At 55.7% G+C, this 25,082-nt stretch overlaps 1 protein-coding gene across 4 annotated transcripts; it reads right to left on the reverse strand.

The window, feature by feature from the left end:
- Positions 1 to 1,268: 1,268 nt before the first annotated feature.
- On the reverse strand, positions 1,269 to 24,365 carry PCDH1 (protocadherin 1). Of its 4 annotated transcripts, XM_081036259.1 has the most exons (6): positions 24,184 to 24,365; positions 15,075 to 15,937; positions 9,889 to 12,084; positions 4,505 to 4,724; positions 3,536 to 3,574; positions 1,269 to 2,338 (listed from the first exon to the last, which is right to left on the reverse strand). In XM_081036259.1, the coding sequence occupies exons 1-5, from the start codon at positions 24,221 to 24,223 to the stop codon at positions 3,549 to 3,551; spliced, it is 3,345 nt and encodes a 1,114-aa protein (XP_080892385.1). In that variant the 5' UTR covers positions 24,224 to 24,365; the 3' UTR covers positions 1,269 to 2,338; positions 3,536 to 3,548. The 4 variants fall into 4 exon arrangements, with proteins under 4 accessions (XP_080892385.1, XP_080892382.1, XP_080892384.1 ...); XM_081036256.1 differs by lacking the exon at positions 3,536 to 3,574; XM_081036258.1 differs by lacking the exons at positions 3,536 to 3,574; positions 24,184 to 24,365 and adding an exon at positions 22,650 to 22,915.
- Between the last annotated feature and the right edge of the window lie 717 nt (positions 24,366 to 25,082).

Consider the following 25,082-nt stretch of genomic DNA (forward strand, 5'->3'; position numbering starts at 1 on the left):
TAACAAGCCCCAGCCCACTTCCTGGGCCTCCCCCAGGGAAAGGAGCCTTTGGCCAACCCCTAGACCTGGTTGCTGCCACCCCAGCCCATTCTACCCCCTGCCCTCCACAGAAGGGCTGTGTATGCCAGGGCCACCAGTCTAACAATGCTCTCCTTTCCAGCACTGTTACTCCAAGCCAAGTTAGGGGCAAGGAGCAGAGAATAGGGTGATTCTTCAACCCCCTGGCTTTTCCAGGGTAGAGGTGGGGTCTCTGGGGTTACAGGAGTCAAGACCCCAGCAACAGCTCCCAAAGGCACCAGACAACCCAGCAGCCTGTACCCACCCCTCCCACCCTTGGGCTGCCTCCCAAGCTTTGACTAAGTCAAGCAAGGGCCATACCCTGAGTCTCCAGCCTCCCAGCCTGGGCCCCTGGGGAGCTGGAGAGGTATGGGCCAAGGCAGTGGGGGTTTCTGGAAGGAAGAGGACTGAGGCTTTGAGATGGCCACAGTGGGAGATGGGGGCTCTGCAGGATGCCCCTCACATCCTGTCCCCCTGAGGTGAAGAAAGGAATCCCACCTCATCATGGCTGACTGGGCTTCTCTGTCCCCCAGTCTCCCCACCCACTCCCCCACAGGACCCCTGACCCTGGCAAAGGGAAGCCCAACTGGAAGAAGGGGCCCAGGAGCCCAGGGTGCCCTGAGGCAGCCCTTCCACCCCCTGAGATCAAGGCAATGGTGGTTTTACAGGCTGACGGATCAGTCATGGCAGGGTCTGGGGGGTAGGGGGCAGGGAGGAAGCAGGATGCAGGTCCCCCCTATTGGGGGCAGCAATCGGCCACCCCCTGAGCAAACCTTCCTGCTCCCAACTCACCCAACCAGGCCAGAGGCACAGTCATCCCCCTCCTGTCTAGCTGCCCCCACAGCCTCAGGGCCCCTATGTGATGCTCATCTGGATGTGGGGGGGCCAGCCTGAGCGGGGATCCCCCCCCAGGGCACAGCGCAACAGTTCCAAAAAAATAGAGATTTGTATTTTTTAAAAAAAATTAAATAAAAGCCCAGCTCTGCTGATAGGCGAATGTTACCCCCATCCCCACCCCCACCCACCCATTGTTTCCCTGGCCTGCACCCCCATCCCGCCACGGCCCCAGGGGTATTTACAACACGGAACAATAGAGGCCTGGGGTGGGGGGCACTGCAGCAGGGAGGAGGGGGTACAGGGCAGGTCCCCCCGCAGAGGGGTCCCCCAAGACAACACAACATCAACAAGAAAAGTTGCAAATCAGGCAGAAATGGGGACATCATTCCAAGGTCCTTATATACAGACACTGCATCTCCAGCAGGGAAGTGGGGGGCCAGATGGGACAGGCATGGGTACGTGGTGGGGAAGTGGGCCAGCCCAGGACTAGTAAGGGAAGACAAGGCCTCCACCCCACTTCCACCCGCATCCCCACCCCACCTTTGGTAACGAAAGCCCTTCAGGGAGCCCCTGGTGGTGAGGAGTTTCCTCTGGGTGTTCCCAGAGAGAGGGGCTCCCCAGTTCAACCCTGCTTCAGCGCTGGAATTGGGGCAACCTATCTCTCTCTGGTCGGCCATGCAGGAAACAATGAGTTAAAGTGTGCTGCCCGTTCTTGACTCTACCATCTGCCCAAAGTGAGGGGGTGCTCCCTGGAAGTCGAGGGATGGGAGCCTAGTCATTGTAGAAGAGCCATCTTGGGCATCAGCTGGGGGAGCCCCATAAAGGGGAAGAAGGGCTCCCAGGGGGCTGGGGGCTTAAGTGAGGGGAGAGGACCTGGACCCTGCCTGGGGAAAGGGCCAGCGTGGTCATGAGGCAGGTAGTCCCCTGCAACTCGGGGACCTGGCCTGGAAGTCCACGCTGGAGGGGTCAGGAGTGGAGGCCCTGGAATGGGCCCATCTGGGAGCTGGCTGGCAGCCGGGCGAGGGGATGGCCACCAACCAGGATGGGGCTCACAGGTAGATCTCACGCTTGGCCGTCTGGGCAGATGCCGGTGTGGCTGCAGGTGGGAAGTCCGAGGTCTGGGTCAGGGGGATTTCCTCCAAGGTGGCCGAGTCCTTGCAGGAATCATGGCTACTGTGGGAGAAGGCACTGTAGGAGGGCAGGAGGCGCACGGGGGCCGTTTTGGTGTTCCGGTCTTCTGGGGGGCTGGGGCTGCCGGTGCCCGCAGGCTCCTGCCCTCCTCGGTCCTGGTAAGGCACGAAGGTGGAGAGTTTGAGGGCGCTGCTCTTGGTCCGGCGGCTGGGAGATGACTGGCCAGGCATCCAGCACGTGTCAGAGTGACCGAACTCACTGCACTCCCGGGTACATGTGCCCGTCCTGGCGACATCAGGCAAAGGGCGCAGGTCTGCAGGAGACATTGGGGACACAGTCATCAGGCAGGAGGGCCTCGCAGAGTTCTGCTCCATGATCTCCCGCTGCCACCTCAGAACAGGGGTGCATACGCCTTCCTGCCCACTGAGCTCAGAGACACACCCTCAAATAAACACACACCTTCCCACCATCTACCACATGCTCACTTTCTTTCACACACACACACACACACACACACACACACACACACACACACAGAGTCTATCCTTAAATAGATACATTTCTTCCATCCTCACCCACCCTCTAGCTCTGCTTGCACACCCCCACCAAATCTGCCCTCAGACAGGTGCACAAACACACAACTCATCTCCACACTCCACCATCTGTCTCCAGACAGGCTTAGACACACAAATCTACCCTCCCATAGAAGTGAGGAACTCCACATCCTCATTTAAGGAATCTTTCTCCCTCTGTCTCTGTCTCTTTTACACACACCCCTACCCTCAGATAGGTACGGACACACAAATCTACACTGGGCATTTCTTTCCTCAGACAAAGGTGGGCACATACCTTCCTTCTGAAACCCCTCAAGCCTCACCATGCTCCCAGCTGTCCTGGAAGCCCACCTCCACCGTACCCCAGGGCAGCAAAGCCCTGCTTTAAAGCCAGGGGGAGGGTACAAGCCTCTGTGTGAGGAGTTCACACTGAAGCACACACACACACCCGCAAGCACACTCATGCAGCCCCTCCCGGCCTCACTCCAGCCCCCGGGACAACCACCACCCCTGGCCTTGCCCCCCGGCTCCCTGCCCAGAACACCCATGGGAAAAGAAGTTGGCCACCTGACATCAGCAGTAGCTGGTGTGGTTGCTGGGCAGCAGGGTCTCCATGGGAACAGCTAGGCCATGAGCACTTCCTGTCACAGTTGCCCCTGTCCCGCCCTCATTCAGGGAAAAGTACCAGGCGGTGACCCCCCTCAGGGACCTGACTAAGCAGCACTGCCTGGGCCAGGGGCTCCCCTGTTACCACCCACCTTGGCTTTGCCTCCAGCCAGTGCAAGGTGAGGAGGGGACAGCTCTGTTGTTAACCCTCAAAGCGCCAAGGCTCTTCAGCTCAGGGCAGAATTGAGGGATCCACTGTGGCACGGAGCAGAGCATGGGTACTAGGTGGGCGGGGTTGGGTGCTGGGCCAAGTCCCCCAGGCCCCAGACCCCAGAGTAGCTCCCACATACCTGGCACTCCGCCTCAGGGCCTGCTCCGGCCAGCCGGCTCTGCGCGGGCACAAAAAGGACGAGATGGGCATGAGATACAGCATGGAGGGGCAGGGTGGGGGCTTGGGCACTCTGGAGAACTGGGGCTGGGAGGTTAGACAGGGCCCTGTGGAAATTTTCACTTCTTTTGGGGGGCTGGGGGAGTTTGGAGAGGATGGGGGCGAGACCCAAGCTGGAGTCTCTCCAAGCTGGAGAGTCTATCCCAAGGGGAGGCTTATTCAGTCTCCCCTTGCACAGGCTGCCATAGGTATCCTCACACACACGTGCTACACACACACTCTGACAGCACACCCACCACACATTCCCACGTTGACCATTGCTCCGGCCAGGACCTCCCTTCTTTCATCACCCTGCAGATCCTTCACAGGCAGGTCTTTCCCCTCTCCAGACCTCCCCACTCCCTTTATCAGCCAAACCCTCTCCTGCTTTTCCCCCAAGGGACCACCATACCCTTCTCTGAGATCCTCACAGCCTCCAGGGTCCCCTCCTTTTTCTCAAGGCCTTCTGACCCTGTTATGGGACCCTCATTACCTCAAGGTCCCCTCAAGTTTCTCACCACTACCTGAGCCCTCCGGCCACCATTCTCAGGGTTCCTGTCCCCAGGGTGGCAGGATTATATAGTGCTGAATGCAAGGTCTTTGGAGTCAGAGAGGCCTGGGTTTGAATCCCTCCCAGCTCTGTCACTTCCTATGTATGATTGTTGGGTAAGTGACTCACCCTCTCTGAGCCTCAGTTTCCTCCACTGTAAAGTTCTCAGGTCAGAGAGTGGTTGTGAAGATTAAATGAATATATACCTGAAAGCACTCAGCACAGTGATTACTGCTGAACACACAATGAGCCCAGTACATGGAGGATATTTCTAAGGTCTCGTCACCATGCTCTGGCTTCTGCTCCTTCCTGGGACGCCCTCACCATGATGATGCTCCTCACCGTTCTCGGGGTGCTCCATCTCTCCTATGCTGCCGTCGGGGGTGGTACGCTCATAGTGATCTTCAGGCAGAGCCAGGGGACCCAGGCGAGGCCCCGAGGAGGACTTGCTAGACGGCGTCTCGGACTCCTCCAGGCCACTATCGTAGTAACTGTGCTGGGACGGGTCCTGCAGCTCCTGGGCCTGGCTGGTGGCGGAGAAGGTGACTCGACGGTGAGGTAACTGCAGGGAGAGAAACTATCACTGCTAGCACGCCAGCCAACCTCATGGGGCCCACCACCACACCAGGCCCCAGCCTCAGCCAGACCCACCCCCAAAGCTTCCAGCCCCCTCAGCAGCAACCAAGAAGAGGCCCAGCCCCCTAGCACAGCATAGCCCCCAGAAGGCACAGGCCCCAAGAGAGGACTACCCCTTAACTCTAAGACAGCTCCCAGGACAGCCAAGACCACACACTGAAAGTCCTAACAAGCATAGGCTTCGATATTATTATCGCCCCCAGGCCACCACAATAAGCCTAATCTAGTACAACCTCTTGTTCCCCCACGGCCTCCCATGTTGGCACAGCCTCCCTTTAATTCCAGAACAGCCAGCACCAGAATAGCACAATACCAGCCAACTCTTCTAATTCCAGCATAGGCTTTAAACACTAGCAAGCCTCCAATTTCTAGAACAGCTTCCGAAAAGCAGTACAAACTCCTAATTCCAAACCAGCTCACCAAGACCACAACAGTCCCCTAATTTCCAAACAGCATCACCCAAACTCCAGCTCCTCACCTGTCTCAATGCTCTGTAACTTCCCATTGCCTCCATCCAAATGAGGTGCCAACCTCTTTCTGATCCTGCTCCTCACACGCCTGGTTTGTAATGCTGCAGGCAGCCTCAGGACTCCCTGCTGAGTCTGCTCCCACTCAGCCCCCCTGTACCCACTTCATTCCCCTCCAGAGAGGCCTGGGAGTGGAAAAAGGGGGAAGGGAAGAAGATAACAAACCAGGACACCTTAGGGTTGGGGAGGCAGAACCATGGAAATTCCCTCATGCTCCAGATCAGGAAACTGTGAATTGTAGAGGGCAGGGCCCCAGAGCCGGAGGACCTGGACATGGGGGAGGGGCCTGGCGTCCATCAGAGGTCAGGAAGGCTGGCCTCAAATAGACTCCTAGGAAATAGGAAGGAGCTTCTGGGACAGGCCACCAGCTCGGTGGAGCCAGGACTTAGAAGCTTGCACTGGTGGCTGGGGTAGAGGGCGTGGAACTGGGACAGGCTGCTTCCAGCCAGCAGCCCTATCTGCCTGTCAACGGGTTAATGGTCATCCCAGGAAACTGGCAACCTCAGTATGGCACTTGGCACAACCAGCCAGTGCCCATACACGCACCTAGGACTGCCACTGGTTTTCTGGCCAGCCAGAAATTAGGAGTTGTGGACGGTGCAAACCCAGGACTCCCTGACGGCAGGGGTGTGGTGGGACCCGGTGGGACGCCCCCAGGCCCAGGGCCCTGCTGATGAGTCTCCACCATTCCCTCTAATCTTCTAAGGCTTTTTTGATGCTTTGTCTTTCCTCTAAAACCCTCAATAGGCGGTTATCAAGATGGCCAGAAGAGGTGGTTCTGGGATTGTAGATCCACTTCCTGATACCCCCCAGTTTCCAACCCATTTAAGGCAGTTGGGGTGAGGGAGGCTGTCAGGGCAAAGGGCTTTGGAGTTGAACTGCCTTCCCATCTTGGCTCCTACCCCATCTTCAGGAATAGGCAACCCTTCTTGGGATCCATGTTGTGATCCAAAACACTGAAGGATCTGGGTGATAACAGATAAGGTCCCCCAAATTGACCTGGACATTTGGGGCTGAGAGGTTGTAAAGAAGCATCATCCCCCCAGTGCTGGGTGAACCGGCTCCAGGACGGGTCTGGGAGGTACAGGGCAGTCTGCTTGTCTGGGTACTTCTCTTTCAGGACATTAGCCAGCAGCGCTCCCTCCCTGCAGAACCCAGACTTGGTCATCGAAGGCTTTAGTCCTGCCCACGAGGCACGTCACTAGGTCTCTTTTTCCTACGATTCTTTTCTGTAAAATGGAGGGTTGGGTCATACTCAATACTAAATGTTTCCTTTATACTATTAAATCTTAAAAAGCCTACATCCAAATGCTCTCTCAAACTCTAGTCCTGAAGTTCTAGACACTTGCTGGATATTTCCAATTGGCCATCTCTACTGGCCCTTCAGATATATATCTGAAATCAAAGTCTTTTTCTTCAATCAGCTTGTGCACGGGCAATGATCTCATCACTAACCCATCACCCAGACTTGGAAGGATGATGGCTATCTACCTGGGAATCCTGGTAGCTCTCCCCTCCTTCCCCATACCTACCCCATATCCAATTATCCCTTGAGTCCTGGGTGTCTTTTCTCCCTAAGTTCAGTCAAATCTATCCATTCATCATCCCCATTGCCAGCATCTCAGTTTAGACCATACAGTTTCAATCCTGTACCTTCACCTCTACTACATGTAAGTCCACCATACACTCCAGTGAACTTTCTGAAACTCAGTTCCTCCAAAACTCATGTGCTTTCTGGGGCTCTCATTTCCTCTTAAGGAGCTTCTGGCAAGGCATCTGTGTTCTCTACAACCTAGTTCTTCTCGTCTCATCTCTCAGCTCTCTCCTGTACTCTCCCCTCCAGCCAGAATACTCCCCTGTCTGCCCTCCCCCGCCCCTAACTTGGTCATGCTCACTCCTGCCTCAAGAGTTGGTGAACTTTCTTCCCATCTCCTGCTTATCATTGAAGAACTGGCTCAAGTGTCACATCCTCCTAAAAGGAGCCCACTCCCAGGTCCTATGCAGGTTTCCTCACACTGTCTTCCTCAAAGAAAGGGAGGAGGCACTATGGTCAAATAAATTTGGAAAACCCTGAGTTGTACAAAGTTCAACCGGTTCTCCTTTTCTTGCAGGCTTTACAGAGCCTTTAAAATAGGCTAATGTGATAGTGTAGTTCTTACTACCAAACCTAGCTTGATCATGGAACACCTTTTTTATAGCGTAATGGTTAACAGCGGACTCTGGAAATCAGATTTTCCGATGCTTTGGGTTTCAATGCTGACTTCATCGCCAACTAGTTTTCACTTTTGTAAATGAGCACTATAATGACTTATGTCACAAAGAGTTATGAGCATTGAATGAGCTAATTCACGTACAGTGCTTGCACCTAGTAAAAACTAAAAAAAAAAAAAAAAAAAAAAAAAAAGCTAAAAAACTAAAGGGAAGCGAGTAGTAGCAAAAGTAGCAGTGGGGCAAGTGGGGAAAAGTTTTAGTATGGCACTTCTCACTCGACACTTAAGATTCTCAATTGCCTCATCTTTTCACTTGTATGTCTTATCCCAATGTGGCCATTTTTCCTCAAGGTCTAGTACCATGCTAAGCATCCAGCAGGAACTGAGCTTTTGTGTTTCGGTGATGACAATGGTTGTGCTTTGGTTGTTTCCAAATATTGGGAGGAGGTATTCAATATGGCTGCATGCACAGGTTGGATTGGAGCCAAGGAATGGGTAATCCCTCAGACCCCTGAAAGAAAGAGATGAAGGACCTAAAGGAATAGAAGAGCTGGTGGCAGCAGGTTAGGAACAAAAGAGAAAGAATGGTTGGTCAGGAATTGCTGGAGGTCACCCTGGAGGTGCTAATTTGTCCCAGAGAAATACAATGAAACTAGATTTCCCTTCCCCAGGTCCCACTCCTCCAGAGCCCTCAGGAGTTTTTACTTTGGAGCTACCACACACACATCAGGGAGTTTGTGGAGGAAATCAGAGTAAAGAGCTGGCACCTTGAACCTCCTGGGAGTGTCTCAGGCCTCTTCAGTTGCCATGGAGTCAGGTTGCCTCTGGCCTCAGAGACTCACCTAGGACCTGAGGCCCTACACCCAGACTTTAGCCCCCTCCTACTTAGGCACAGGGAAGGACAGGGTAGACTCGAGAGCAAGAAGTGAGAGACGGAGAGAGAGAGAGTGTGAGAGCTAGCAGCCCAGGTGGCCAGAGTAAGGAGCTGAAGAAAGGGAAGGGAGGGGACAGGACTAGAATGCTCCGGCCCCAAGTCACAGGGAGCACCCTAAGAGTGGGGATACAGAACAGGTCAATCCAAAGGACCTGAAGATTCCCTCCCCGCTCCCTGGGCCCTCCTTGGCAGCCAAGGATGGTGATCATGGTGGGGACACACAGGGCAGGTCCAGATAATTGCTGGGTGTTGAGTAGTGTTAGGATGAAGAGGCTGGGAAAGAGACTTGGGAAGATCTTGCCCTTTGGGAAGGTGGCTGGTATAATCAAGAGGTTCTCTGCCTTTACCTGATGCAGGTAGGCTACACTCCACCCCCACTAGGTGCTCTGGTCTGAGTTCTGTCATGGGCTGCTCAATGTGGGCATATCTACAAGGTCAAGTCTCAGCCAGTGGAGAAAGGACAGAACTTGGGTGCATCTCCACCTGCCCTTTCTTGGTGAAGGGTGTGATTCCTAGGGAGAAGGCCTCACAAACATGGGGTGAGGGGACATGTTGCCCGACACTCCCATGTGAAAGCTGCTCAGAAGGGTACTTTCCCCAGACACGGACATGGGGGTGGATGGGAAGATGGTAAATTAAGTTAGGGTTGCGGTTGAGGGGCAAGTCGAGGATGTGGGAAGGGGCAGAGAGAAGGGATGGGAAAATTGGGTCAGGACCTAAGGAAAAAGGGCTGTTTCCAGTCTCTCTCACTCCTTCTCTCAGTTCCAGGAAAACAAGAAACCAAAACTCCAAAAATAGAGAACTTTATTGTCAAAGTAAGAGTTTAGGACTGGGGCTGGGAAACTGGGGCCCAGCCCCAGGAGCCTGGGGTGGGGAAAAGGGTTACACACAGTACATATAGAAGGCACAAATGGGGAGGCTTCCTCCCTAACGAGTCCCCACCCAGTTACCCATCAGGTCTCCCCATTTCCCTCTAGAGAAGCACCATGGCTGGTCTCAGATAGAGATCCAGGTTTGCAGTAGACATCATCTCTATGTCCCTCCCCCCGCTGCCTCCAAACGCTTCTGCTCACCTGCCCATCAGCCCCCACCTGTATGACCCAGTAGTCCAGGGACTTGACAAACCACAGGCCCCTCCCAGTAAGGAGGGAGCAGGAGGAGGAGACCACACCCTCCCTCAATTTTCGCTCCGCCTAACCATCCATGCCTAGGTGACACAGCAGGGGCATTGCCAGGGCGCCAGCAGTCCCAGATCTTTGGTCCCACATCCCACCGTTGGCCTGGGTGGATTCTTACTTGGGCTGGTGAGTGCACAGGCCCAATATACGTGCTCTGTCACTCCCATACCTCAGTCCAGATGGCCCCGTGGTAGGGGTGGGGTGGGGGCCGGGGGGTGCTGAGCCGCAAGGGCTGGCCTACCTGCTTGCTGGGGTATTTGGGGGGGTTGGTGCGGTAGCTGTAGTCGGAGTACTGCTCCGAGCCCGTGGATGTGGTGTCCCCGGTGCCCACAAATGTGTTTGCAGGTGGCAGGTCCTGCACCACTTGGTGCTTCTTGGAGGCTGAGGGTGACTGGGGCTGCAGCTGGATGGAAGGCAGTGGGGAGTTAGAGCGGTAGTGGCGGCCCAAGTCAGGGCTGCCCGGCGGGTAGTTGAGGGGCAGGTGGATGCGGGGGCTGTCCCCAGGGGCATCGCTCATCAGGTTGAACTTGAGGGATTTCTGCAGTCCGGCCTCATCCTCATCCTCCACTGGCTTCACAGGCTTCGGGGACTTGCTCTTCTTGCCCTTGTTTTTATTTCCCTTGGAGGCTTTGCTGCTGGGCTTGGGGGCGTAGAGGTCCTTGGTCTCCTTCTTACCAGCCTGGTAGCCGCTCTTGGCCTCCCGTTGCCGGCAGTAGCGCACGAGCACTGCCAGGGCGATGAGCAAGGCCACGGCCACAACACCTGCCACCACACCAAAGAGGATGTTGCCCCGCTGCTTGGAGCGCTCGTATTCAGGATCCCCAGCGATGTCAATGTCCAGTGGCGTGTCCAGGCTGTGGCCCAACAGAGTCTCCAGCAGCGTGCGGTTGGTCAGGGTCTCATTCACATAAAGGTGGACCAAAGCAGTGCCATAGCGCGGGGGCTTGCCGCGGTCACTGACCTTTACCACGAGGCGGTGCAGCCCATGGTGGCGCCGCTCAATCTCCTTCTCCAGGGTGATGGCACCTGAGTGGGACCCAATCTGGAAGAGTCCGTAAGGGTTGCCGCCAGCGATGCTGTAGGTCAGCTCAGCGTTGACACCAGAGTCGATGTCCTCAGCTGTCACCTGGCTGACTGTCTCACCAAGACGCGTCTGGGGGGTCAGCAGCCGGTGGGAGGTGTTGGAAGGCGCGGTGATGAAGGGCGCGTTGTCGTTCTCGTCCAGCACATTGATAGTGACACCAACATAAGCTGAGCGGGGTGGGACCCCACCGTCCACTGCCTTCAGCTGGAAGGTGTAGGTGCTCTGCTGCTCGCGATCGAAGCTCAGGCTGGAGAGGATGGTGCCTGTGCCATTCTGGATCACAAAGTCACCATTGTCCTGCTCCACCGTGAGCTGCACCCGGGCATTCTCCCCCTTGTCCCCATCAATGACTGTCACCATGCCCACTGGACTCAGCGCCGGCATGTTCTCCATCACTGAGAAGTTGTAGCCACTCAGCATGAACTTGGGGTCATTGTCATTGCAGTCCAGCACATTAACAAGGACAGTGGCTGTGCCCTGGAGGCTAGGGCTGCCCCGGTCAGCTGCCACCACCTTCAGCTCATAGGTCTCCCGCTGTTCCCGATCGAGGGATGTCTTCACCCGGATCTCTCCAGTCTCGGGTGAGATGGTGAAGAGGTCCACGGCAGCTGGCTCAGGCTCCAGAGAGTAAACCAGCTCAGCATTGGAGCCCGAGTCAGCATCACTGGCAGTGACCTCGGCCACCACTTCACCCGGCTTGTTGTTTTCCGGGAAGGTGACCTCAGTGACACTCTGGGTGAAGACAGGTGCGTTGTCATTGATGTCCACCACTTGCACCTTGAGGGAGTTGGTGCTGGAGAGGGGGGGGTTGCCAGAGTCCACGGCCACAATCTCGATGGTGTAGTCTTTGACTTTCTCGTAGTCAAGTGGGGTGGTGGTCTGCAGGAAGTACTTCTTCTTGCTGTCACTTCCAGTGTCACTGGCCTGGCGCAGCTGGAAGGGCACATCACCTGCCACCACACAGGTGACAGCTGCATTCTCTCCCTCATCTCGGTCAGATACCTGTACCAGGGCCACAGCTGTCTCCTCTGCCACATCCTCTGAGATGTTGGCTATCCCGTCTTGATGGGTCACGAGCCCTATGCCCCGGATCTCAATGGTGGGAGCGTTGTCGTTCATGTCCTTCACGGTCACCACCACCTGGGCACGGGCGCTCTTGGGGTTGGTGCCTCGGTCCTTGGCAAGCACTGAGAAGCGCAGGGTACTTAGGTCCTCACGGTCCACAGGGCCCTGTACAGTGATAAGGCCAGTGTTCCTGTCTAGTCGCAGAAGACGTCTCACGACTTCTGGTGCCTGGTGAAACATGTAGTCGATTTCTGCGTTGGCACCTTGGTCTGAATCATTGGCCTTCACCTACAGGGCAGGGGAGTCAAACAAGGAAAACAGGGATGGGTTAGTCTGGGACAGCAAATTAAGGGATGTATGTGGTGCCTTTCCAACAAGCGTGGCAGACACGACTGATCTAACAGAGCTCTCTTTCCAAAAGCAGCGCATGTGCTGCCCTTTTCCCAATCCTGACATCGTGGCACATGTTACTGATCTAGTTCCCTAAGGAGCGTAGGTAGAAGCAGCCTGGGACTCTTCAACAGCGCTATAAGCCGCTACTAGAGATGGGACAGGGCAGAACGAAATTCTTCCGCACTCGTCTGCACAAACATGGGGATGAGGATCCAATTGTCCAACTAATACAGCCCTGCTACCCAATTAAATTGGCCTTCGACCCTTCTGAAGAGCTGGGAAGGTGTGAGCAGCAGAGATGGTGTGTATGCATGAGTATAACACGCATGCATGCACATATACGTGTAAGACTGTGATTATGTGATTGTAGGAGAAGGTATATGTGTTTGTGCACATGTGTGTTTGCACATGAGTGGACACCCACATGTCCACCTGGAGGCCACAGGTGAGGGGATTTCTTTTGAAAGCAGCCAGGTAGGGATGTGGGTCAGAGGGAGCCCGTGAGGCCACTGCTCTGTCAAACCGGGGAAACCTGTTTCAGCAGCTTCTTCCCCTCCCAGCTGGGCTGGCGCTGGCGAGGCACCAACTTGAGGAATCCAGCAGAGCCTGTGGCCAGGAGGGAGGGGTTGGTGCAGGCCACAGAGCCTGCTGACAGCGGGCTGGGCTCCCAGCATCAAACAATGAACTGTCTGTCCCTTTGCAGTGGGCACACCCTCCCATGCCAACCAAAGCACACTTGACCGACGCACACTCGGCCCAATTCTATACAAACATGGGTGGTAATGGGGCAATAGGAATGAGGTGGGAATAGCCATGAGCTATCAGGATTCAGGGAAAAATACGAGGGTTGGAGTTCCATCACAGAATGAGATGGCAGGTTGGGGTTGAGGGGGGCAGAAGGGCCAGGCATAACTTGGGAGAGCTCTGGGGAGCAGAGCAGAAAGGTCCTGCTCAAATCCTGGCTCCACCACTTCCCAACTATGTGACTTTAGAGCCAATTATTTAACCTCCCCAAGCCTCAGTCTACAAATGTGTAAAATGGGGATAACAATAGAACCTATTTCATGGGGTTGTGGTGAGGATTAAACGGAATGTGTAAATGCCTAACACTGCCTGGCATGTGGCAAGTGCTCTTTAAATAGCATTGATCCCTCTTTTTATCCATCCATCCATCCATCCATCCATCCATCCATCCATCCATCCTTCTCTGAAAATCAGTGCTAGCACAGTACTGAGCACTGCACTGAATGGGCCTTCAAGCCACTGCTAGGCTCCTCTCCTTTCTGCTGGGACTTTCGACAGTGGTCTCTGCTCACCCCTGAGTCAAACTCTCAGCCCTATGAAAGCCGAACAGTTTCTCCTCATTCCTCCCCCTCCCCAGTCTATCTATCCCCAACTTTTTCATTATGATTCCAACTGTTTCCCTGTCACTAGATTTGTCACCCAGCTCTTATCTGCTTCTCTTGACATCTCACCTCCCTTTGTCTCTGTCTAGGACTCCTGACTTCTGTCTCTGTTTCCCTTCTATCCTTGTTCAATTCTTAATGCCTCTTTACACTGCCAGTTCTCTCCTATCCTCTCTCTGTTGCCTGTCTACCTCTAGCCTCGTTTCTGCCCCACTCTCCTGCTTTACCCCACTGGGAAGGGTGTAGCTGGTACAAACACGTAGGTTCTGAAGCCAGGCTGTTGGACATGGCCAAGGTGGGATCTGAACACAGAGACTGGTTGATATCAGGCAAGTTTCCTAATCTCTATGGGCTCAGTTTCCCATCTGTAGAATGGGGATAATGCTTACCTTGTACTGTGGTGATTAAATGATATAATACACATAATGTGTTTAGAGCAGTCCCGGCATCTAGGCTATTATTATTGGTATCCTCGACTGTCTGTCTCCCTTTTCTTTCTCAGTCTCTCTTCTATAGGTTCCAGTCCACCAGCCTCTAAAGAAGGGGTTGAAACTCCTTCCCATGGCCCACTTCAGTTTGAGGATGTAGGACGAAGTGTTTCCTGGGATAGGTAACGGTGTCCAGGGTAGGCTGAGCCCTCCTCAGCTTCCTCATATAAAAGACAGACAGCTTCAGCCCATGGGGAAGGAGAAAGGAGCTGGGGCTGGCAGGAAGCCAGGGCTGAGATGACAGCGGGAGATACGCCCACCTGTCTGCGGGACGCTTTCTCTGCTCCCTCCCAGGCCCTGGCCCTACCAAGCTGCCCAGCCCCTGGGGCAGTTCCCATGGAGAAGGGTGCTGAGAACGTCAGCAGTGGCAACCGACCCCCCACTGTGCCACGCACTGCACACCCATGGGCACCCTGTGCCTAGTGGAGGAGGCCAGTATACAGACATCTGAGTACAGTTTTCTAGAACTCTGAGGACTCACCTGTCTAAAATGATCTCATCTGACTTTGTCGAGAAGGGAGGCAAAGGAAGGCTCTGTCCTCTTCTAGCTTCAGAAAAATCTCATCTGGCTAAAGGTCCCCTGGTTGAAAAGATACTCTCATCTCTGGAGAGATTCTACCTGGACAAAAGGTGATTCCCTTGTTCCAGCTCAGCTCACATGTCTGGGGGCAGCGGGGTGGGGAGGTCAATTGACTTGAAAGGGGTTTTACTTCTTAGAGATTTCTCCAACTTGAGTCTGCCTTGCGGACCGGGGATTACTGTCCACATGCTGTTTCCCTGTCACTGAAGTAGCTTGATAGAGGAACATATCACCTGCTGGGGTGGGGTGGGGCTTGTGGGAGGGTCTCACTGGTCTGGGGCTAGGGACAAGGGGGTCTCACCCCTGTACCCTCGCAGTACCCCCTAAGTGATGGGAACTCTCACCAGGTGAGGGTGGGCTCCCATTTCTAAAGGTGGATCACCCTGCCAGTGAGGTGGAGGGGCCACTTACCTGGATGACCGAGTGGCCTATGGGACTGTTCTCCGACAGCTCAGCCTCGTAGGAGGGCTGCTCAAACTTGGGGGCGTTGTCATTGGTGTCGAGCACAGTGACACGCAGCAGGGCACTGCTGGCACGTGGGGGGCTGCCCCCATCCTGCACCTTGATGGTGAGGTCATAGGAGTCCCAGCGCTCCCGGTCCAGACTGCCCATCACGATGAGCTGCGGCTGTTTCCCATCCTGGTCCTCCGCCACCTGCAGCCCAAATAGCTCCTGGGCCTCGGGCCCAGCCTGCAGCTCATAGGATGCCACACCATTGGGGCCAGCATCACGGTCCGAAGCCACGGGGATGGAGAAGAGTGAGCCGATGTTGGTGTTCTCAGGGATGGGCAGCGTGATGACCGGCGAGGCGAAGTTAGGTGTGTTGTCATTGATATCCTGTACCTCTATCTGGCCCTCAAGCAGCCGGGGACTGCCATTCTGCACAAGGTCCGTGATAGACACCTCAAATTCCAGGATGCAGGGCTCACCAGGGAGCTGGTTCTGGCACTCACGGAGCCCCTCACGGTCGATAGAGGTCTCAGTGGTGAAGATGTCACCAGTCTTGCCATCCACCCGCAGGTACGGGGCGCCTACCTCTAGTTTGTACAGGTGGCCCACATCTGGAAAACCGTAGTCAGCTGCGAGGCTCCCAATGAGGGTGTTGGGCGGCTGTTCCTCCTGCACCTTGTAAACCACCCGAGTGGCATGGCCTGGAGATGGGGCCAGCAGGAGCAGCAGTGCCAGCAGCAAGGGGGGCAGCAGTAACCGTTGTCCCCCAGGGCCTTGGCTGGACCTCAGGGGCCCCATCCTGGCAGACTCCAGAATCAGGAGGGCTGAAAGGGGTAGAGGCAAAACAGAGGGTCAGCTAGGAGGAGGAATCTGGCCTGAGGGCTGCCCTGAGCCAGCCTCCCACTTTCCCTCTCCCACCTACACACGGCTCTCCCATAAGGAGAGCAAAGCCCCAGCACAGAACCCTGTGTCTTACCCACAGCTGGCTGTAGCCGTTGTTGTCTACCCTCGCTGGGGGAGCCAGTAAGGCACCTGGAAAGCTCTAGAGCAGCTCCCGCCCATGGAACGCCCTGACCCACTGACACTCCCTCCTTCCCTCCCTGCTCTCTACTCAGTGCTTTGCTCAACACCTCCTTCTCACCAGCATTCTGCCTTAGTCACCCATGGTAATTACCCTGATACTGAGATAGAGACAGACAGCTAGTGGAAGGGTGAGGCTTGGAGCACCCCCAACGCACATGGTAGGAAAGAGACCCAGGTACCCCTTATTACTCCCCGGATCCCAGCTCATTACTTGCCACACTGAGGTACACTCGGGTTGGCTGGAGGGAGAGGGGAAGACATCTTGTTTCTCTCCTTTCTGAGATGCCAAGTCAGTGCATGTGTATGAGGTATGACGTCTCAAATCCCTCTTGTCTGACAAAAATCACCCATAATACCCAATGTCCCCCGCCCCCATGAAGGGCCAGCTCGAACTGGATACCAATCAAGGCCTGAAAACAGGGTTGAGGAGTAGGTATTAGTTCTCCCCAACCTCTACCCCCACCCAACACACATGCCCCAGAGCGGGAACTTATGTGTGCACATACACAGTTCCCCGGGCTCCTTCCCACTCCCTCTCTGCCTTCCACTGGAGTTGGTGGGGGCGGGGGGTGGGGAGTGGAGCAGTATGGAAGAGACAAGAGGTCAAGATACCAGCAGGTGTATAGAAGAGAATGGATGTCAAGACTTGGGTCAGGACTGACTCGCCCTGGAATTGGAACTTGGAGCTGCCCTGGCCTGTCCTTAGCCACCAGGAGCCCAGCAGGTCTAACTGGGACAGAGCTGCCAATGACACCACCAGCCTTTCCCCGACCACACCCTCCTTCCTCCGCTCACAGTCTCTCAACATCTGGCTCCTATTCGATCCTTTTCCTCACAAACATCTAGCCCTTACTTCACATCTGGCCCCTCCCCCCCTAACAGGTCCAGGCCCATCTCTGCCCGCTCACCCCCAAATCTTTCCAGTTAGAGTCCCTAGCCAACCACCAGCTGCACCCCCATCACCGCAGTAACCCACTTCTGCTGCCCGTTTCCCCCAGCTTTGAGGCTGTGCATTCGCAGACCCCAGCCAGCCCTGCCATACTGTCCGTGTCTTCTTCCTCCTCTCCAACAAGACCATGGCCAGCCCCTCTGTTCACATCCAAAGTCTTGGGCCCAGAATTGTCAGCAAAGGGCTCAGGTTCCATCTCCTTTCCCCACTTCCCCATTTGCACCTGGAACACCTGCCCCTACCTGGAAATCCCGCCCCAGGCTCTGTCACAGACCACACCCACCCCACTGAAGGCAGGCTCTGGTCCCCCAGGAATCCTTCCCAGGCCTCTCCAGCCCATGGTGACCTGTCCTTCCTCCAATTCACAGCCACTTATTGTCTGCCCCAGTCCCGCGCAATGAATCACTGTGCTGCCTGGGACACCACCCGCTTATGTTCCTCACCTCCAGTACTGGGCACCTATTCTTGTGTTCTCTGCCTCTCCAGGCAAATGCCAAACATTCCTGAAGGAAGGGACAGGGCTCCCTATACTCACCCCCCACCCTGGCTCCTTCACAAAGCTGAGCGCACTGTAGATGTTCATTCATGCATTCAATGAATGTTTATTGGGCACTTACAATGTGCCAGGCTTTGTCTTGGCACTGGGACACAGCAGAGAACAGGACTGATGCAATCTGCCATCGTGGGGCTGACAGTCTTTCTAACTCAATGACTATCTGTCAGTTTTGTTTGATTGTACCCATTTGGCATATATCAGGCAGCAGGATAGAGAAGAACAGGGACTATGACATCAGACAGTCTGAGGCAAATACCAGCTGCCCACTTCCTGGCTGCAGGTGCCAGAACAAATGATTTAGAGTCTCAGTTTCCTGATCTGTAAAATGGGGATCATACTCCCTATTTCCTAGGGAGTTTGAAGTCATGTGGGCTAAATGCCTAGCACACAGTGAGTACTCAAACAAATGTCCCTCAAAGCACTTATAATTGTAGTTATGTAGTTGCTTGGGAAATAATCTAGGCATTATTTTGTCTTTCCTACAAGATTGAGCAGAGAGTAGGAGAGCCTCTGCTTTGTTTACTCCTAAATCCTCAAGATGCCCCCCTCCCCGCCCCTCCCCCCCCACACACGGTCCTGGACATGGCATCCAATAGGTGCTCAGTAAGAGCTCCTGGATAACTGCTTATTTTAGCTCCCTGGCTCAGCCTACCCTGGCACTTTCAGTGTGGTCCTTGCTTGTTTCCTTGACCGTTGTCCCTACTGAGAACCCGCTGGGGTCAGTTTAATCCTTCTCTGGTTAGGTCCATAGTAGACACTCAGCAAGTGCTCATGGAACACACATATTCCTTAAACACAAGTCAAACACTTCACTTGCTCCATGTAGCCTGCCCAAAGCACTGCCAGCCTCCCGGGTCACTCTTCAGAACGTGCTCAAAGTATTGGAGGCCGTTATCAGATTAGTGTGAGTTTGTTCCTAGCTGCAATCTTAATCTCTTTAAAGGAAGTAAGAATTTATCTGATGCTCCATTTGGATCCACCCTCCAGCCACTTCCCCTCTACCTGTGTGGACCTGGCACAAGGCTCATCTTACCATCATGCCCCAATGCAAACACACTTGTCTCCAAAGAACCTCATTCCCTTCTAGGCACATTATCCTGCCCTCACCTCACAGCACAGGCACAACATGGGATCACTGTGTGCACCAATTCCAGGCATAAGTCTTGGCAGGGTGAAGGTTGCAGGGAATTACCCTAAACCTGACAAAGAGGAGAAATTAGGCAGTGACTGCTTGCCTCCACTCACTCTCAAGGATTCGTAAGCTTTTTGGTCACATCCCCCTTTATGAATTTTATGAAACCATGGTGCCGATTTTTCCAAGAAAAATGAATGCTCATAAATTTGGGGTACAGATTCAGAGGTCTGTGGCCTGGCATAAATTTGGGGTACAGATTCAGAGGTCTGTGGCCTGGCAGAGTCAGGGTGACTTTGATTTTGGGTCTCAACCTGGGACTCTAACCCCTCAGGCCTCCCAGGCAGCACAAACACAACATGACAAATACAACATGCTTGTGACCCACCACCACCACATACTGCCCCCTCCACCCCCCCAACCCCTGCCCCCGAAACCGAACACTTTTTGTTTTTAAACTTATTTATTTGTGTTTTTCCAGGACCCATCAGCTTCAAGTCACGTAGTTGTTTCAATCTACTTGTGGAGGGCACAGCTCACAGTGGTCCATGTGGGGATCGAACAGGCAACCTAGTTGTTAAGAGCACTGCGCTGTAACCAACTGAGGTAACTGGCCGCCCCCAGAAACCAAACTCTTATGAGATCCCTTACCTCTAGGCAGCAGAGGAGCCAGGAAAGGACTGTGGTATCAAACTTCTGAGTTGGAAAGAGAACCACAGACGAATATCCAAGGCAAAGAAGGTATGGGGGAGGCAAGTCCCTAGGAGGTAGGAGGAATTTGGGGGGAAATGAGGTTGGGGGAGGGTACCCAGAGTAGGGGCAGACTTGCAGAGGGTTTAGGCCCTTGAAACACCTGGAGAGTTCCTTTACCATGAGGATTGTCTGGCCCTACACTTAGGAATTCTGATTCTGGAGAGGGGACCTGGAGAAATCTCCAGACGCAGGAAGCAATGGTCCAGACCTTCGGGAACAACTTTTGAGATACACTAGATCCTAGCAGTTCAGAAAGAAGCACAAACTCTGTCATAACCACCTTTACTATCATCGTCATCACTGTCATCACTAGGTCCCAGCTAACACTCCCTGAGATTGTACTACATGTACATACATTATTTTATCTAATCCTCCCAACCCTCTGAAATGAGTACTATTTATTATCACACCATTCCCCATAGTACAGATGATAAAATTGAGGCTCAAAAAGAATAATTAATCATCTTAGGTCACAGAAGCAGTAAGCAGAAGTCAGGATTTGAGAAGGAAGAATGCCTCTTCACATCCCAGAGTCTGGGGAAAGGCTGGATGGGGGAGGGGAAATCAACAGAAATCACCTACGGAGGCTAGAATATGTTTGCTATGTGTCCCACCACGCCCTCCCACTGTCTCTGGGCTGCCAAAACTGCCAGGCAAGGAGCGGAAGAGAAAGAGAGGGCCTAGGGTTCAAGGACTGAAGGACCCCAGGCTTCCCAGGCTGCTTCAGGGCCCCTAGGGATGCGGGGAGAGTCAGAGCAGCAGTGAGGCGGCCTTTCCCAGTCCTGCTCCCACCATCCCTGAACTTTGTCCTGCCGGTTGGCTACGGGAAGTCAATTCGCCACAGATGGCAGCCAAGCAGTTAGTGCCACACCTGCCCTTTCCCACGTCCCGGCAACCTTTCTGGTAAGGGTGTCCCCACATCTTGCCAGTGACATGGGCACCCCAGATCCCGAGAAACCAGAGCTTTCGCAGGGACACTGACTCATCCTTCTCAGGCCTAAGAAGTACAGTGAGGTGTGAGGGGGCAGAGACCAGGGAAGGCCAAGGAAAACACTATCTGTGTCAACATCTGGGGAGGGAGGACAGTGGTGAGGACACACCTGGAACCTACATTTCCAGCCTCCCTCAGAGACCAGGGTCATTTCCTGATAAATACTATGGCCTTGATAAACACAGAGGAAACACACAGAGGCAGCTATCACTATCCCAGGGACCAGGTCAGCCCTGGACCCCCCACCACCCACCCCTGCACTGTTACACAACAGCCACCAACACGGTCAACACAAAACACCAAGGGACAAAGTTAATGTCTGGGAGAGGAGGGTAAGCAAAGCAGGGCTGCACGGGGTGGAGCTGCTCAGAGGCCTCCCAGCGTGAACAAGTGCCAGCCCTCAGCTCCTCTCCCTTCTCTTCTACAACCCTCTATTAGCCTCCCCAGGGCTTCTAGGCACCTGCATTGTTCAGTTTGCTTGTCAGGGTTCAAACCCTTGCTCCACCACTTCCTAGCTGTGTGACCTTGGTAAAGTAACTTCACCTTTCTAAACCTATTTTCATACCGTGAAATGGAAATAATAAATCCGGCCTTTTGAAGTTATTTGGGAGGATTACATGAGATCTGATGCATTAAGGTCTATTAACATTGTAAAGCGGATATATACTACTGTATCTTTCAATCACTGAATAGAGCATTTTATTCCCAGCACCAGGCACACAGTAGGTACTCAATAAATAGATGAACCAATGCCCTGCTAACTGGCAAGACCTATGAAGGCAAGGATGGCATGTATGTTACTACTGTGTTTAATCCTCACCACACACCATGGGCCCTGGCAGATAGTAGGTGCTCAGTACATTGTTGAAAGAATCTCTCTGTGCAGCAACAACTATCCTTGCTCATGGCAGGGGCAGCCCTCACCCAGTATCAGAAGGGCGTCCCCCATCTCCCCTCGCCCAGCCCTGATTCCCATTCAGCCACACCCCCACCCTTGCAGGCCCTCTCCTGGCCCTTCCACCCGACTCCTTCCAGCAGTTAGCTCACTATCTAGCCCAGCTCCCCTGAAGAAGCCACAGCAGCAGCCAGACCAGTATGGCACCTCTTTCCAGCTCAAGGCCCTTTTGGAATTGCGGACTGGATGTAGGGGAAGCGGGGAAACCAGACCAGTTCCCCTTCTACACTGTCCCTGGCCATCTCTGGAGGGCCTTCTCATCCTTATCCTCTTGATTCCATCCCATGCCCTGGCCTAGTTGTAATTACAGATTTTAATCCTTCCAGACCCCCTCGTCAAGAAAAGAACACCCTGCCTCTCCCTAGACACACACCCAGACCTCTGGACTGTCACAAACACCTTCTGCGTGCCCTCTTTCCTGGCAGCAAACGAGGGTTGGCCCAGAGCAGGTAATGGAAGGCTCCCTGCGTTTTCCGGAACGTCCCGAGCTCTGCCGGCCAGGGCAGCCCCTTGTCTACACCGCGGTGGTCAGCGGGGGCTCCCCGCACACACCCAGCTCGCGGGGCGTCTCCTCCCAGAGGACGCTGGAGTGTTGGGGGCGGGGGAAGTAGGGGACAGCGACTGTCCCTCCACCATCCTAGGGCTCGGGCAGCCCCACCCCCACTCCGGCTGTACGGGGCCTCTGGGAACTCCAAGCGAGGCGGGGACGCGGCGCGGTGAGAACACGCCTCGGCCAGCCGGCCACTTGCACTCCCAGCCCCAGGGGCCGCCGCGGGCGATCTCTTTTCCTCCGCATCTCCTGCCTCTGCTGTAGGGTCCCCCGCAAGCCCGCGTCGGTGGGAGAAGCTCTGCGGGTGCTGAGAGGGGGCGGGGAGGGAGACGGCGGCCGAATCACAAAGCCTCCGGCCCGGCTGGGCAGGGACATTCTCTTAAAACCGACCCTCTCGCGGCGGGAGAAAAAGGGGTCTTTGCCCCGCGCTAAATACTCAAAGACCTCAAGGCCGCCCCGAATATTTCTTGCTAGAAGGAACAGTCGCCATCACTGGGGAAACTGAGGCCAGAAGTCTGGGCTACTGAGGGTAGCTGGGGGGACGGGATACTAGTTCATCTCACCTACCAATTTTGCTCCTGCGGGTGCCGCGATCTCCCTTTTGGCCCCAGGGCCTTGTCCGCGCAGAACTCTGGCCTGCAGCCGGGACCCGGCGGAGGGGGCGCCCAGGTGTGAGACGGACACAGGTGTGCTGGGGACCCAGGTGGCTCGGAGAACGCGGCTAAATGCTCCGAAGAGAGCCGCAAACACCGCCCCAGGCTTGCACCCTCTGCAAAGGGACCTAGGGCCCGGGAGCCCTGGGGAGGCGCGGCCTGCCAGGTCCAGCTCGTTCCGGGAATACCCGGCCCGCCCGGCCGCCCGGCCGGCCGCGGAGTGAAGGTGGGGGAGGAGCCGGCTGGGGAAGCCGGTCCCTCCGGCCCCCAGGGTTCCCAATGTGCCAATATTTACAGTAACAATGTCGTGATTAAGGTGAGGGGGCGTTAGGGGCTCGCCTGGCGTCCCCGGCATCTCCTGACGGAATTTGGCCTCCGAGGGACAGGCACAGGGTGTGTGAGTTTGTGTGTACACGCTGCAAGGTGTAATGTGATACTGTTGGTGTAAGGTGTGTGTGACACTCACTGTTAAGACATGTGCAGCAGTGGCTTCTGTGTTTGTGACCATTCGGCGCTGCTGCAGGTGCCACTTACTGTGTTAGGGTGTGTGCCTCCAAGACGTGTGCTGAGAATGGGTTATGTTTATATGGGTTCAGTCGACGGGTGCAGGCCGACCTGTGATGTGTACCTACTGGTATGTTCTGGCCAAGGAGTCGGTAACATAATTGATGTCAGGGTGTGTTCCTTAAAGGAATATGTGCGTGGAAGACTAGGTTTTGAGTGGTCATCTGGCAAACTGTGGCCGTGACATTCCTGCATGAGAACACAGGATTTGTGTTTCGTGTGTCCAAATGTCACACCCGGTTGTGATCGGTTGTTCGCTAAGGCCGCAGGTTGTGTGTCCGTGCTGCTGAGCGTGCAGAGGCTGAAGCGGGTTCTGAGCTAGTGGCGGTGCCCCAGTGGGCGCTGGTGTGCGGGAGGGATGTCTGTGTGCACATATGTACGGGTGTATGTACGCGTGTACATATGTCCGTGGTCTGGCCCTCCGGGCGCCCGCGAGGAGCTGGAAGCGCCTGAGTGAGCCGAGCTGGTCGCCCAACAAGTGTGTGTGTGTGCGTTGCGGATGAGGGTCCTTGTTACTTCGTCCTCGGGGAGCCCCCCCAACTGGGGGTTGCGCGCTTCCCCAAAACCATCTCCATCCCGCGAGCTCGTAGGGTCCCCTTATCCCCGCGGCTCCAAGCGTGCAGGGGTGCGGGATGCCCAGGCTGGGGTCCGATTCAGCACCTTTTCTCCTCGCTCGGCTTCTCGCCACCATGGAGGCCAGGGTGCCCCGGCCGCAACCCCTACTCCGAGCTCCCAGCCTCTCCCACCTCTGCCCCGGCGCGCCGAACACCGACAGGGCCACGGTGGCCTCGCTCCGAAGAGAGCCCCTCCCGCAGTTCCCGCCGGCCATGGCCGCTCCCGGCCAGGAGCCGCCGCCGCCGCCTCCACCGCCGCCAGATTCTTACCCGCCTCGGGGCAGCAGCGGCCGCGGGCCCTGCAGTCCATGAGCCACCACCGGCCCGGGCCGGGGCTGCGGCTCCGCACGGCTCGGGCTGGGGCTGCGGTTCAGGCTCCGGCTCCGCTGGCTCTGGGCACGGCAGCCTCAGCGGCTTCGCGTCCGCGCCGCGCTCCCGCTCTCCGAGTGTGTGAGGCGGCAGCGGCGGCGGCGGCGGCGGCGGCAGAGCCAGCAGCGAGAGGAGCGCACAGCCTGGCCCGCCCCCTCCCTCCCCCGCCCTCCCTCCTCCCTCCTGGCCCGCCCGCCTGCCTCCCGCCCTCCTCCCAGCCCCCCCTCGGCCGGGAGGTGGCGCTCCGGACCGCTCAGGTCCCACTGGGAGGGGACCCCGAGCACCGCTCCCCGAAACGAGGACCCCCTTTTGCTATCTCCCCATTACCAGGGGCCCGGATACACAGGCTGTCCCCCTCACTGGCTCTTCACCTTCCACTTATTCCACCCGAGCCCGGATCTGGGACCCCTCCCGAATTCCCTTCCTAACCTCACTCAAACACCTCTCCCCTACCATGCCCCCTAGGAAGTCGAGGCAGGGGTAAGTGTCTCCCCCGGTGCCTTCATCCCTCGGCATCTCCTCCTCCAGATCCATCCTCTTCCCGCCAGGACCCCCATATCACCCGGTGTGGCCCTCCCTTCCCACTGCGCTCAGGGGAAGTCCACCCCTCCCCCTCTGGCCGGAGCCGCAGAGCGGTCAGCTTCGGTGGCCGCAGCAAGCGGTGGAGGTGGGGCTGTAGAGGGGAACGAAGGAGGGGGAAGGTAATGGGACCCGAGGGCTCCTCTAGTGTGAGGGTGGAGGAGATATGCTAGTGTGAGAATGAGGTAACACGCCCGAGTTGGGCTATTCGAGGGTCCCCC

This window comes from Rhinolophus hipposideros (genome assembly GCF_964194185.1).
Source record: "Rhinolophus hipposideros genome assembly, chromosome: 23".
Taxonomy (NCBI): Eukaryota; Metazoa; Chordata; class Mammalia; order Chiroptera; family Rhinolophidae; genus Rhinolophus; species Rhinolophus hipposideros.

Coding starts and splice junctions, on each gene's coding strand:
- PCDH1 (XM_081036256.1), bottom strand. CDS start 24,223: ATGGACTGCAGGGCCCGCGGCCGCTGCTGCCCCGAGGCGG. Junction 15,938..24,183: donor CCGCTGCTGCCCCGAGGCGG/GTAAGAATCTGG, acceptor TACCCCTTTCAG/CCCTCCTGATTCTGGAGTCT. Junction 4,725..9,888: donor CCAAATACCCCAGCAAGCAG/GTAGGCCAGCCC, acceptor CTCTCCCTGCAG/TTACCTCACCGTCGAGTCAC.